Here is a 14,043-nt window from a genome sequence, read left to right on the forward strand (position 1 = left end):
TGTCTTGCGGACCGAAACATGGCTGCGAGATGCCATCGACCGACACTCGTCCTTCTAATTTGCCTAGCCTTGTAGACATTCAGAGATGTGGCAGCAACTTGTGCTCCGGTTATTAGTGGAACATGTCAGGACTTGCTGCAGAAGAACGAGAACATGACCATTTGTGCATCTCGATGCGCCACGCAAGGAAACAACGGCAATCAGCTGCACTGCGGGGCTGCCGCCATCACCACGCACTCCTAGCGGCGTCGAGCTCATCACCATGAACCTTTCGGCGTGTACATGAACACCTGTGTGGCGCGTCTCCTGCGATGATGAGTCTTTCCGAGCATTGTTTGCCACAGCAGTGAGATGCAGTGAGACTGAGGAGTGGCCAAATCGTATATATTACGTGCCTTTAAGCTGTGAGTGTGGTGTTGATGAGGTGTGTTCTGCACAGTCCTCCAACCCAAGGGCGCCCGGTGACCTCATCTCGGCAGGCAGGCGCGTCCGACGCGACAGAAACACCCACACTCTCGCGACAACCACAACCACAATCATGATCGATGAATTCGTTTCTGCTGAATCGCCAGCTCGGATCCATCGGTCCACAATCACTCATCCAGGCTCAGCATGACCGGCTCCTCAAGGCACTGCAGCCGACGCCTCTCGTGCGCTTCGCGCTCCAGCCGCCGACGGAACGCGCTCGAAACGATGCTCCAAGGACAGTTGATCTAGCGCACGCCGCTGGTGTCAGTAGCATTGCCATAGACCGTTTCGAAGGCCGATATCTCATCTCCGGCGGCGCCGACTCGTCTCTGGCCATATGGGACCTCGAGGCCGGCGAAGCAGATGCATCTGCCGGAAAAGCGATCACGCATTTGCCTCTGGCCGTATCGGCGAAGACTTCGAATACTGCCAGTCTGAGCATCACTCATGTGTCCTTTTACCCTTTTGACTCTCTTGCTCTGTTGACAAGCGGCTATGATCACAGTCTGAAATTGTTCTCTTCGGAGACATTGGAAGTCTCCGCGTCTTTCGATCTTGGCTCTACAGTGTACTCACATGCTACATCCAGCATTGCAAGCCATCTACTTGTGGCTTGTGCGACCCAACATCCTGCTGTACGACTTGTCGATCTTCGTTCCGGGTCTGCGAGCCACTCTCTGGCCGGGCATTCAGGCTCACTGCTGACAGTCGCATGGCATCCGAAGTACGAAAACATCCTCGCGAGTGGGGCGACTGATGGTTGCGTACGTACATGGGATGTCCGCAAGTCCGCAAGTAGCCTTGGAGTCCTGGACATGGAAGACAGCATCGGCATTGCCGGTTATGATGGCAAAGGCACAGGAGCACGACGGCGCGAGAAGGGCCGAGCACACAATGGAGCCGTTAATGGTCTTTCCTGGACTGATGATGGTCGGTACCTGGTCACCACCGGACACGACGAACGCGTGAGAGTGTGGAACATGGACACCGGTGCCAACACGCTCGTGAACTTTGGACCAGGGCTAAAGAATTCCACGACCACAGCGCTGTTACCACTTGTGGTGCCAGGCCATCTGTCTGCAGCAGGAAAAGAAATCGTCGTCTACCCGAACCCCAGAGAGATCCTCGCCTTTGACATGCACGACGGGACCCTGCAGAATCGTTTGCGTGTGCAAGGCCTGCCGGGCGCCCAACAAGCCGATGCAAACGTCCGTAATCCAAAGAACAGGACGACAGCACTCGCATGGCGCGCGCATCATGTTCAGATGTACTCTGCTCATGGAGATGGTACTATTCGTTGCTGGGATCCGCGCACCGCGGAGGATGCTGCTGCCGAGCAAGAAGAGGCGGATGAGCTGGAAGGTGGCGAGGGTGCAGTGGCGGAGCGGAAGCGAAAACGTGAGGCTTTTGAACAAATCGTAGCAGATCTCACGACCAAGAAGATCACGTTCTCCTAGCACGTAAGGGCAGCTGCATCGATCGTTGAATGCGCTTTGAGGCTGGGGAGCACGACAGCCGTTCACCTGCACCGGCTGCACGGTTTCTAAGCCGGCTACATGTTTCGCGCATATCCATAAGACTCTTCCGAGCATCTGGATGTCGCCCTGGGTCGATACTCGTGGCCAGGTCTTGCCAGTGGATCGCGATGCACGGCTAAAGACCACGCTACATTGGGATTGTGTGGGTGCTCACGTAGATCACACCTGCATTGACATGAGGTTTGCATGTTAAATGTGATATCCTTGCTCTGCCGAACATTGATGGCCTAGCGAGAGGCGTAGGGCATGGCAGTGGCACCAAAGCATGGCAATTTGCTGGAGAAACTGACGATGTGTGCGGTCAAAGAGTTGCTTGAGACATTGCTCATCAGATCTTCATGACGGCGGCACTCTTGCGAGCTCCTAGAGGCGCCCAATTGCCCAGGCACGCATTTCAAGCCACGCTGACACTGTGTGCCATAGCATTGGGAGACGTAGACGGTCCGCTGAGCCGTTCACGATCAGTCACACCAATCCTTACTACCCGCAAGACTGCGGCGTTTACACATCGACCACGATCTGGCAAAGTACTTGACTCGACTTACCTCTTTGGTGGGTCAAAGGCCACTAGTGCATATCTTCTTGGTCTGCGGCGCGAGCACTCGAGCGCAATAAGACGAGTCCCGTTCGTGCAGACTGTGCATATTGCACTTTAGCCTCGTGGCAAAGCACATGAGCTGGCCTCGCTTGTACGGTTGGCGGTCTTAGCTTGATCCTTATTGCTTGCGCGGCTAAATGTGGACTTTACCCGGCGCGACGGTTCGGTGTCTGTACTGCACTCCATATATTGGCCCATGGCACGAGGAACCTGGAGAAGCGGGACAAGACCAGGATCGTCTAGCTGACCCCCACTCACATACAGCTCACGTTGTATCGACTGTGCAGTAGTGCGGCTTGACTGGGCCGCTCACATTCGGCTGGGTATATCTCCTCCGCCCTCCTGTCCGAGTCTTCTTGGCCAGACGCTTCCAATCAGGACATGGATGCTGTAGTGGTGGCGTTTCGCCTGTCCTGGCTGCACGGTACTGTAAATCGTCTTCGCATATACCGCGGTCGCAGGGCGGCTATTTTGGATGAATGTGACAATGGAGCACAGCAGCTCATATAATGCCTTGCCAGTTCCCACAGGTCTCCCGTTGCACCACGAGAAAGGCGCAGTCCTCGCCAGAACAGCAGTCACTTCATTACACAGGAACGGACCTCGAAGGTCGTTGCATACTCCACAATGGACAGACCTACCAAGGGCACGTTCAGACTCGCGGGACAAGAGTTTCCTGAAGTGGTAAGTTGCAAAGACCTGACGCTGGGCAACATGACAACTGACGATTGCAGACGTGGTACAAAGATGCAGGCTTGCGGAAGACGTACATCTGTCTGATGTTCGTTGTCCTGACTTCAGCTACCAATGGCTTCGACGGCAGTATGGTCAATGGTCTACAGTCGCTGGAAGTGTGGCAGGATCGTAAGTGCATCGACGCAGAAGGTCAACTGCGCCAGAGCTAACGAATGCGCAGACTTCGGTCATCCTAGAGGCTCCCTTCTGGGACTTTTCGCCTGTATCATGTCCGTTGGTTCGCTCGTGGCCCTTCCAGTCGTGCCATACACTGCCGATATTCTGGGACGCAGATGGGGTATCATCATTGGTAGGTCATGCTCTGGAGCTGCAATATCGATAAAGCAGGCACTAACGACATTCCAGGCTGTTTGATCATGCTTCTCGGTGTGGTGCTCCAGGGCATTTCCATCAACTTCAGAATGTTCATCGCCGCGAGATTCTTCCTGGGCTTCGGTGTTGCGATCGCACACGGTGCCAGCCCCCTTCTGATCACTGAGCTGGTACACCCACAGCATCGCGCAATCTTCACGACCATCTACAACACCACCTGGTATGCTGGATCGATTGTCGCGGCATGGACAACGTACGGCACGAACCACATCAACAACAACTGGTCATGGAGAATCCCGTCGATCCTTCAAGCCGCTCCCTCCCTGATCCAGCTTGCTTTCATCATGTTCGTTCCAGAGTCACCTCGATTTCTCATCTCCAAGGGTCGAACGGAAGAGGCACACCAGACGTTGGCCAAAGTCCACGCCAATGGCAACTTGGAAGACGAAGTGGTGCTCATTGAGCTGCAAGAGATCAAGGATACGATCGTTCTCGAAAAAGAAATTGAAGGCAATGGCTGGCTGCAGCTGTTCAAGACTCCAGGAAACCGCCGCAGACTGATTATTCTCCTCACTCTTGGCCTTTTCTCTCAATGGAGTGGTAACGGTCTGGCTTCTTACTATCTCAACCTGGTTCTCAATCAAATCGGCATCACAGATGGTGACACGCAGCTTGTGATCAACGGGTGTCTACAAATCATGAACCTGATCGTCGCCATCGGACAATGCTTCGTGGTGGACTTAGTCGGTCGTCGCACATTGTTCCTGGTCTCCACATCTGGTATGTTGGTCGCTTTCACCATCTGGACCGCCTGCGCGGGTACATTTGCGAACGCAGGTGCGCAAGGGGCTGGCAATACTGTCATCGCCATGGTCTTCCTCTACTACGTCTTCTACAACCTGGCCTGGTCTGGAATGTTGGTCAGCTACTCAGCTGAGATCCTGCCCTACAACATCCGTGCCAAGGGAATGACGCTCATGTTCTTGATGGTCGACGTGGCTCTGCTCTTCAACCAGTACGTGAACCCCGTTGCTCTGGACGGCATTGGCTGGAAATACTACATCGTCTACTGCGCCTGGCTGGCAATCGAGCTCGCAGTCGTCTACTTCTTCTACATCGAGACTCGCTACACCCCACTCGAGGAGATTGCCAAGCACTTCGATGGCGATGCGGCTGTTGTTGGTGGCGCCGCGGCTACGGAGAAGGGCAGAGTTCTTGCTGCAGAAATGGGTGGCCTGGATACTGTCGGCCACGGCAAGACGTCGTACGAAGTAGAACACAAGGAGCTTTAGATGTTGTGCGTACGTACATGATTAGTAGTGAGTTCAATGACACGCAGTTCTTGCAAGCCCCTCCCTTACACGAATGCTACTCGCCGAGAAGCATGTCCTTTCCAGAACTCACTCAGTGAGCTCTGCGAACGAGCCCAGGGAGCGCCATCGCCTCGGAGCGAGGCTTGAAGTGGGACGGATCGTGCCTTCCTCGCGCGCTGCAGGTCTCAAGTGAAGGCAAGAACGTTTCAGAGGTCCGTGCACTTCTGCCTCGCCGCCTTCGAAACTTCGTCTCGTCCAGCTCTCGCTCTCTCAGCCTCTCCACATCCACCTGTTACTTCTTCCGCAACCATTGCACCTCGAGTCACCTGCTCCTTCACTCACCTTTCCCCTCACATCACGAAACATGGTAAGCACCCGTTCACTGCCAGCTTCAGATCTCCTCACTGACGCGATCACAGGCGCCCAAGACCAATTGCAACGCGCAAAAGCTCAACACCATCCAGACGTGGTTCCGCAAGTCGCGCAGCGTATGGAGCATCAAAGAGCTCGAGAAGCAACTGCCGTCCGTCGGCTCAATCAACGGCATGCAAGTAAAAGGTAAACCTCACTCCTTCTCATCACTAAACAGCACAATTGACCTCACTTACAGATTACGTCCAAGCCCTTCAAGACGAAAGCAAGATCTCCTGCGAAAAGATCGGAAGCGGCAACTGGTACTGGGCATTCCAATCGGAAAAAGCCAAAAACTCCGAAAACAAGCTCGCAACCGCCCAAGCGGAGTTCGAGAAGATCGCCGCGAGCGTCGACGAATTCAAGCAAAAGCTGGATGCGCGCGCTGCAGAGATACAGAAAGAGATGGATGCTGATGAGGGCGAGTCACGAGAAGACCTCACTTCGCGCACCAAAGAGCTCGAGACGGATGTATCTGATTTGAAGAAGCAGCTTGAAGCGTTTAGTGGTAATGACGATCCGACTATGCTGGAGAAAATGCAGGCGGAGACATGCGGAGATTATGCGCTGGCTGAGATGATTACTGAGGACATTTACTCCATGGAGAGCTGGTTCAAGAAGCAGGGCGCGGAGGATATGGTGGCTACATTTCCAGAAACGGTTTATGGGGGAGAGTACGATTGGGAAGAGGCAACGCTGACCGCTCACGATCCGCTTGAGTCTTGGTTCTACGACTGAGGTCTGCCGTCGACACAACAATGAGATGAGCGGGCTGGCGCTTGTCTTCAATGCTGCAATGGCACTCGAGGGCGATACGGGCGGTGATTCGATAGTTCGAGCGAACAGAGCGAGCGAATTTGATTTTCATGACTTCATTTCATCTCTTATCTTCATCCGCGAAAGCGACATGTCCATAACACATGAGTCGCAAGCGTTACGGGCTCGTGGAGGAGCTGCTTACACAGTGCTATCTAGCTGATTGATTGTGACAGACCGGTACGTCGTTGCCTTTGCTGGCGAGCCACCGTCATAGCCTCGCCTTCTCACTGCCATCATCTAGTCAATCAACCAGGATCTTACTCTCCAGCTCTCCATAATGCTCGAAGAAGCTGTCGAACAAGTTCACGCCATGCTCCGCATCATATGCACCTCCCGTCTCGCGAATGGAGTGCATGCTGAGCTGTGGGTTACCCACATCAATCGTCCTGGCGCCCAAGGCGGCGCTCAGCATCGGGCCGATAGTGCTGCCACATCGAGAATCGTTTCTCACGACAAACAATTGCAGTGGAACCCCGCCGTCCTTCGTCTTGGCCTCTGGGAGCTGCCATGAAGTCGGCTTGGCTCGTTTGGCGCATTCTTGTAGCAGGACGATACCTGGGGAGTTGGTGGCGTAGCGTACATTGGCGTTGATCTTTATGACAGTTCCCTCGTTCATGTGCGGTCGGTGTTCCGGTTCGTAGTTCCCGCCGTAGTTCGGGTTTACGGAGTGTGCCATATCTGCGCTGACGAGGAAGCTGGTCGACAGGGTTTGCTCGTATGCAGTGCTGGTGTCGGCAGAGTCGCCGTTGCTGACTTTGTCGTAGCTCTTCTCACTGTCGGATGTCGAAGCCGGGAGGACAGACAGACGTCGAATCACAGATGGGAGCATATTCGAATCTGCACCTTGAGCTGATTGGGAACCAATTTCTTCGTGGTCGAAGCATGCGATGAGGCGAATCGTCGGGTCACCCTTGAGTGCAGAGGCTGAGGCGACTGATTGAATGAGACCTTCCACCGCACAGTACGTCATGCCCAGATTGTCCAGACGAGCCGAGAACACGAATTCATCGTTGATGCCGCCGATAGTCGCGGGCTGCATATCGTACAGCACGAGCTCGAAGTCCAGCACATCTTGCGCATCTACACCTGCATCCTGCGCGATCAGGGAGATCAGATATGGATGGTGTCTCTGCGTCGCCGTCTTGAGAGGCTCGAACCCAGCAGCCTTCTCCTCCTCTTCCGCCTCTTTCTTCAATTCGTCCTTCGACTTGCCCGTCCTGTTGAGCTCTGCAGATATCAGACCCAACACCGGGAATAATTGTGTCTCCTTGTTGAATGTGAATGGTTCGTAGCCTCCGAAATGTACAGCCAAGTTGGGAATCCTGGCAATGGGCTTGTGTATTCTGACCAGCTTCTGCTCCACTACGCCGTCCTTGCCCTTGACCATCACTCTTCCTGCCACACCCAAGTCTCGATCGAACCACGAATGCCACATGCCGCCACCATATGTCTCGACGCCGACTTGTAGGAAGCCTTCAGCGGATCGCTTCGATACGGGCTTGATGCGCAAGCAGGGCGAGTCGGTGTGGGCGCCGACCATGGCGATTGGGTTGCCGGGCTTCCATTCTGTTCCGATGGCGAAGGCTACGATGGTGGAAGTGTTACGGGTGAGGTAGTATTTGCCGCCTGGCTGGAGAGTGGCATTCCAGGAATCGCGTTCCTAGAGCTGTGCATCAGGACATGGTAGGCTTGAACATCAAGGTGGTTTGACGAGCACCTACTCTGATAGGCTTGAAGCCGGCTTTCTCTAGACGCTCCTTCGCTGACCGGACGGCGTGAAAAGCTGTATGCCATCAATACGATGTCCGACTGAAGTACATGGACGCAGAACTCACGAGTGGGAGATGCATTGAGGAAGTCGACGAAGTCGGCAGGGCGTTGGACAGATGCCTTGCTGGCCATGATGGCGAACGTTCTACAAGAGACCCAAGATTGACGAAACGAAACACGATCGATTGCGGCAGCAGACTGTATACAGGTTGTGTTGAGTCCGCGAAGGAAGATGGGAGGCATCGGTGGAGGTGGGATGCTGGCTGGTCAGGCGTGCTCCCATTAACTAAGCCAATTGTGACCTCCGCCCCGCTATGGTCCGCCGGAGTCTTCCATTCTCACCCACTCTGCTGCCGGAAAGCAAGACAGAGACTGGGATTGAGACATCGTAGTCGTATACCTGGGGCGTTCGAGTGCCTACTCCATCTTCGTATCTCCGCTATGCGCTGCGTAGCTAAGGCGCTCTGTCTCGAGAAGCGAGGCATCTGCGTAATCAGGTTCGCGAGAGAGATTACAAAGTGAGCGGTTCTCCGAGTTCCCATTTTGTTGTCCGCAACTAGCCACTGACCACGTTGCCACGATCCAGATGGAGAATGCGCTGTATCTCCCCACGCTCCACCGACACCTGTGACTGCAGCATAGCCTCTCGTTGCCCAGGTCCTACTCCAGGCCAGTTGCCCCAGATCTGCTCACCTACCATCCTCAGCTTCATCGGCATCCACTGATCACCCCAAGCTTCCTGAATGTCCGACTTCCCCTGCGCCGCAGCCAATGCTGCACCATGCTTGCGAATGCATTCTGCCTCCTTGGCCGCAGTCCACCACGGTGGTAGGAAGCCCTCGATGGCCTCCGCGCGACGTAGCATGGCACGAAATGCGGGAATCGACGAGCTCCCTCCATTGTAGATGGTACCCGGCATGGTGTCGCCTTCGAACCTGTACGTGTCTTCCTGACGCATGCGGACGATGTCAACCAGCAACTTGTATGTCTCGTCCTCGGATCGATCGTGAAGAAATTTGCCCTCACAGATTGCCGTGAACGGCTTTGAGTCACTTCTGGACGACGATGGCTGGTCTCTCTCTCCTGCAAGACGACTGCACTCCTTCTTGTGTGTCTCCCAGTGCGCCTTCTGGCATCTGCGGTGCTCATCAGTCTTCAAGCTCGGATCTTCGAAAGGGCATCTTACTCTTTGTTGCAGTACTCGACCTTCAGGCATTTGCCACAGCGCTTCAAATCTTCTCTAGTGCTTGAGCAGGCTGCGCACTGCTTTGGTGCGTCAGGGGCCGCGGGGCCTACTCCAGGCTCAGCCATTGCGTGTTGGTGCACGGTACGAACACGCTGCGGCTCTGTGTCTGTGCCAAACTTGGAGAAAAGGACGAGAAAGAAAAGGCCAACGCACTCGAACTTTAATGCTTGAATGTTTGCCTGCACTGCACCTTTTTATTGCGTCAAGCAAACCAAATGTCGCGTCTCGATGCGTTGAAGTGTGAGAAGCGATGCGTAGCCGCGAGAAGGTTCAAGTTTTGCATGCTTGGAAAGGCTTGCGATCTAATTCATGATACGGGCAGCCCCTGACTTGCTTCAACATGGCAAGAGACCATCGTGTCGCAGAGCAGCGCAGCCATCAAACGATCCAGCGAAGAGCTTTGGGGATGAATTGAGGCCGACGGACCCTATTGAACGCAATTACACTCGCCCTTCTCGACGAGTGGGAGAAAAGGAGAATGACCGCCGATATGGATCGGGAACTTCCACTGCTCTCAACGGGTCTTCCACGCCTCGCTCGTCGGGGTATTCTTCAATACCCAGTAAGCAGAAAAGGCCAACAGGTGTTCGGCCAGGCTATGCCCCCGTTCCTCGCGTGGACACCAGTACTTTATCGTTCGCAATCCAATCTTGTCTTCGACAATATGACATTCGCAATCGACGCGGGCCTGCATCTGAACACTCCCCACGCCCTCCGGCAGTGCGCAGCTCAGCGAACACTCGACAAACTCCCTATACTCCAGTGGAGACTCATCTCGTCTTTGGTAATTATACTAAAAAGGACATACCCAGTCGAGCCTGGTAAGCTTCACGTGCTCTTACAAGCAAGTATTACCAACGATCGCAGACAACCTGGCCGATCTTGCATTCCTCTTTGCTTCGCCGAATTACCTCCATCACGAAAAGATATTGCAAGGTAGCGAGGATCTCAACCTTCGAGAGGCAGCAATGAGAGTCTTCTCGGACGCGGACGCTGGACGTAGACACGCTCTCCACAGTCGGAGAGCATCCACGCATTCCTTACCAAGAAGGTGCCACTTGATGTAAAGTTTCTGCTTTACGGCGGCCTTCCAAATGGGCCACAGCCGATTCTCGACGAAAGTTTTGGTGAATTGCTGGTAGCGGCACACACAACACTTTGGGCAATGCTGTAGAAACCGCAGCATCTTCGAGCCAAGTATCGTCCGCAATATGTTCTCCAGATGGCTACGACATAGCGAGAACAGGCGCCACACGTACGACGCAGCCTGTCATGCCTATGTTGCTACTGGTGTTGGACAAAACAAAGCCAAGCAAGCCAAGACAACCTGGCCTTCATGAGGGGCTCTTACTCTCTGTTACAGCACAGGAACTTTTTGCGCTTGCCATGTTGCTTCAAGGCCTGTCCAGTGTTGAGCAGGTAGTACATTGCCTCGGTGCTTTCTTGTGAGCTGCTTGTGACTCTGACCCTGTGTTTGACAGCGGAAAGGGAAGAGTTACACCGCACTGCTCTGCACTCGAAGTAAATTTGGGGAATAAGAGAGTGGCGCCGACTTACAATGTTTCCAGCATCTCACTGCTTGCCTGTAGCTTTCCGAACGCGGCCAGGGTGGGACAAGGAAACGACACGCGCGTACCGACGCGTCAACGGGTGTGGTAGAAGAACGATTCACGACTTTTGCAGCAATCGGATCGAGTCCGCTCTAATCTATCACCTGGCCAGCTCCGACCTGCTCCAGCACACGCTCGAATAGCAGAGAATCATCACAAGGTCTGCCGGCCTCCGGACAGTGCCAAGACCATCGTCAAGCCAAGCACCCATATGAAATTGCCTTAGATTACGTAAACTCTTCCCTCCAGAGGAGCCAGCTTCTGCCCAGCAATGCTTCCACCGGAGCTCAGGAGCAGTTTCGCTGAGCTATAAGCAGCTTCGACGCCGCTCTCCTGCTCCTCCGTGGTGAAGTTGAGAGCCACAATCGCCTCTTTACCTCCGTACGTTTTCGAGAAGGTGAAAGTGTTTGGATTCTCAGCATCCAAGAGCTTGAATTGGCCATACACAAACAATTCCTTGTGCTCTTTGCGAAGAGCAATCATGTCCTTCCAGAACGCCAGGACCGATTTGGCATTCTTCTCTTGAGCAGCAACATTGTACGACTCGTAGTCATCATTTACGCGCATCCAAGGCTCTGCTTGGGAGAAGCCTGCGTTCTTGGATGAATCCCACTGCATTGGAACCCTGGCATGGTCTCTTGCAAGTCGCTGAAGAGCACGCTTTGTCCCTGCGAGTGTCTTCTCGTCGCCATTATGGGTACGCTTGATGTACTCGTACCAATTCTGAGATGACAGATCCTTATACTCTTCAATCGGCCAGGACAGTGGGACGTTGCGAAGACCAAGCTCTTGCCCTTGGTACACGTAGAGTGTGCCACTGAGGGTCACGAGGAACAGGGCAAGCATCTTGGCGCTGGCGTCGCGGAATTCCGGTGCATCGGATGCAAAACGAGAGATGGATCGCGCCTGATCGTGATTCTCCAAGAACGCAGTGGTCCACGCATCTGGATGTTCCATGATCTCTTGGGTTCTAGCTATCGCCTCCTTGAACTGAGCAAGAGAGAAACTGGGCTCCACGTTCGGGTCGACTCCGCATTCACGAGAAACGTCCACAACATCGAATTGGAACACCATGTCCAGCTGTTTCTCTGCTGCCGACACGTATTTGATCACCTTCGCCGTATCTGGTGTGTTGGGACATTCGCCGACAGTGAAGGCACCGTATTTCTTCATGACAGCATTCATCTCGGAGAGAAACTCATGCATACGAGGCCCGTTGCAATACTGAAGACCGGCGGGTTGGGCCTCTGCACCAGGATCAGTGATTGGGGCATCCTTCATGTCTCCTTTGCTGTACATGTTCACAGTGTCCACGCGGAAGCCATTGACGCCTCTTTTCAGCCAGAACTCTACGATGTCCTCCCAGATGGCTTTCCTCACATCGGGATTCTCCCAGTTGAGATCAGGCTGCTCCCTTGCGAACAAGTGAAGATAGTATTCTTGCGTCTCTTCGTCCCACGTCCAGGCTGGCTGACTGAAATTCCCGCGCCAGTTGTTTGGTGCAATGCGGTTTCCTTGCGAGTCATATTTGGCGGGCCTCCAAATGTACCAATCTCGTTTCGAATTTGTCTTGGATGAGCGAGACTCTTTGAACCACTTATGCTCACTCGAAGTGTGGTTCACCACAAGGTCAAAGATGATCTTCAGATCCCTCTTGTGGCACTCTTGAATGAGCCGTTCGCAGTCATCGAGGTTGCCATATGGAGGATAGATCGCTTGGTAATCGCTGATGTCTAGGTGGAACAGGTAAGCAAGTGCCCCAGCATACTCGAGCTAACTACTTACCATATCCCATGTCAACCTGAGGGGAGTCAAAGTGCGGGCAGATCCACACTATAGTCACTCCAAGGCTCTTGATGTAATCCAGCTTTTGGATAATACCTTCAAGGTCTCCCATGCCATCATTGTTGCTGTCATTGTAGCTTGCAGGGTAGATCTGGTAGACGACTCCCTCTTTCCACCAAGCATCAGCATCTCCTTCTAGCAATCTTCCTGGCATGACGGGCTGTCTTTTTTTGCAGAATGAACGAGGAAAATGGGATTGTGTGAGCTGAGGAAAGGTAGTACCACCTCGTGAAGGAAACACCTTCAGTACCTACCTATCGACGATCATCGCTGAATACCCTTGCCAACCCTCAACGTACCGCACATGTGATGCTCGTCATCCTGCCACGTCCTATAGCTTCGTGCTTGGTCCCCGCGATGTCGCTGCGAATGGTTGATAGCTTCACACAGCTGCAAGCAGCTGCACCAGCCGGCCCGACCTCAGAGCAGATCTGGTAGGAGAGATTGTTCACCGGCGAAATTAATCATTTGGGGTAATATTCGCCGCAGATCCTGGTCGTACCTCCGCAACTCCTCAACTCTTGGCGCGCGCTAGCATCTCTTGTCTCCGACTTCCCCAATCTCACACCATGCCAACGAACAGGGCCGAAACGTGAACTTTGGCGGTCCGTAAACATGCTTTCTGGGGAACGTCTCACGTGGGGCTGGTAGAGTGCCGCGGACGCTGCATTGGCTTCACTGTGAGCTGGGGATACTTCAGATTCGCTGGAGAATCCTGGCCTGGTCTGGACTTCTAGAACAGAGACCGAAGTGATCGCGCGAATTGCACTGCCGGAGCAACGCGTATACCACACAAGGATTGTCAGCTTATGTTTCTCATCACGAACGCGGATACATAAAACAGCGCAGACACAGCAGAGCATATCCCAAGATCGGACCCCGCACATACGACTGACCAGTGACGGCCACCAAGAAACGCCACCCAACGACGTCAAACCCAATTCTGCGAATCTGCGGCACACCTCTCGCCTCTCTCCCGTTTCCCTCTCTGGGCACCCAAACGACAAGCGGAACTTTGTGTTTGGGCGATGGCACGCATGGACATCTCGTGCGGCGCTACCAAGCCTTCTCGCTTGTAGACTCATCAGTCGATGTGGCGTTGACCGAAACGGCCCTGCTCTCCCCACTCACGAAGAGTTTCCCCGAGAACGCCCAAACCGCTGGTATCTGGAGTCTCCAGCACTAAGATGACCCCGGAATATAAGGTGGAGTAGACGACAAGTTCAGAGACAATTTCATCAGCATCATCAATTCCACATCTTCACTTGAGCCTGCTAGTATCAGAGCAGAATACCAGGGCCTGCACTGAGTGTATAGCCTACATTGGACGAACCTACCAGACTACGACACCTCTCTC

The 14,043-nt window shown here is 53.9% G+C and overlaps 6 protein-coding genes across 7 annotated transcripts; 3 read left to right on the forward strand and 3 right to left on the reverse strand.

The window, feature by feature from the left end:
* Positions 1-545: 545 nt before the first annotated feature.
* On the forward strand, positions 546-1,925 carry CKM354_001270300 (uncharacterized protein; the record flags this gene model as incomplete). Its single annotated transcript, XM_044808227.1, has 1 exon — positions 546-1,925. The coding sequence occupies one exon, from the start codon at positions 546-548 to the stop codon at positions 1,923-1,925; it is 1,380 nt and encodes a 459-aa protein (XP_044664162.1).
* Positions 1,926-3,231: 1,306 nt separating this feature from the next.
* On the forward strand, positions 3,232-4,964 carry CKM354_001270400 (uncharacterized protein; the record flags this gene model as incomplete). The annotated part of the gene is made up of 4 exons (XM_044808228.1): positions 3,232-3,288; positions 3,339-3,468; positions 3,521-3,649; positions 3,706-4,964. The coding sequence occupies 4 exons, from the start codon at positions 3,232-3,234 to the stop codon at positions 4,962-4,964; spliced, it is 1,575 nt and encodes a 524-aa protein (XP_044664163.1).
* A 385-nt stretch (positions 4,965-5,349) lies between these two features.
* CKM354_001270500 (uncharacterized protein) lies at positions 5,350-6,134 on the forward strand (the record flags this gene model as incomplete). Its single annotated transcript, XM_044808229.1, has 3 exons — positions 5,350-5,352; positions 5,405-5,543; positions 5,596-6,134. 3 exons carry the CDS (start codon positions 5,350-5,352, stop codon positions 6,132-6,134), a joined length of 681 nt encoding a protein of 226 aa, XP_044664164.1.
* A 322-nt stretch (positions 6,135-6,456) lies between these two features.
* On the reverse strand, positions 6,457-8,228 carry CKM354_001270600 (the record flags this gene model as incomplete). Of its 2 annotated transcripts, none has more annotated exons than XM_044808230.1 (3): positions 6,457-7,875; positions 7,937-7,998; positions 8,051-8,228. In XM_044808230.1, the coding sequence occupies 3 exons, from the start codon at positions 8,226-8,228 to the stop codon at positions 6,457-6,459; spliced, it is 1,659 nt and encodes a 552-aa protein (XP_044664165.1). The 2 variants fall into 2 exon arrangements, with proteins under 2 accessions (XP_044664165.1, XP_044664166.1); XM_044808231.1 differs by having other exon boundaries at positions 8,051-8,117.
* Positions 8,229-8,541: 313 nt separating this feature from the next.
* Positions 8,542-9,296, reverse strand: CKM354_001270700 (uncharacterized protein; the record flags this gene model as incomplete). Its single annotated transcript, XM_044808232.1, has 2 exons — positions 8,542-9,121; positions 9,172-9,296. The coding sequence occupies 2 exons, from the start codon at positions 9,294-9,296 to the stop codon at positions 8,542-8,544; spliced, it is 705 nt and encodes a 234-aa protein (XP_044664167.1).
* A 1,767-nt stretch (positions 9,297-11,063) lies between these two features.
* Positions 11,064-12,840, reverse strand: CKM354_001270800 (uncharacterized protein; the record flags this gene model as incomplete). Its single annotated transcript, XM_044808233.1, has 2 exons — positions 11,064-12,574; positions 12,627-12,840. The coding sequence occupies 2 exons, from the start codon at positions 12,838-12,840 to the stop codon at positions 11,064-11,066; spliced, it is 1,725 nt and encodes a 574-aa protein (XP_044664168.1).
* Positions 12,841-14,043: the final 1,203 nt, after the last annotated feature.

Source organism: Cercospora kikuchii (assembly GCF_019650295.1).
Source record: "Cercospora kikuchii DNA, contig_00009, whole genome shotgun sequence".
Taxonomy (NCBI): domain Eukaryota; kingdom Fungi; phylum Ascomycota; class Dothideomycetes; order Mycosphaerellales; family Mycosphaerellaceae; genus Cercospora; species Cercospora kikuchii.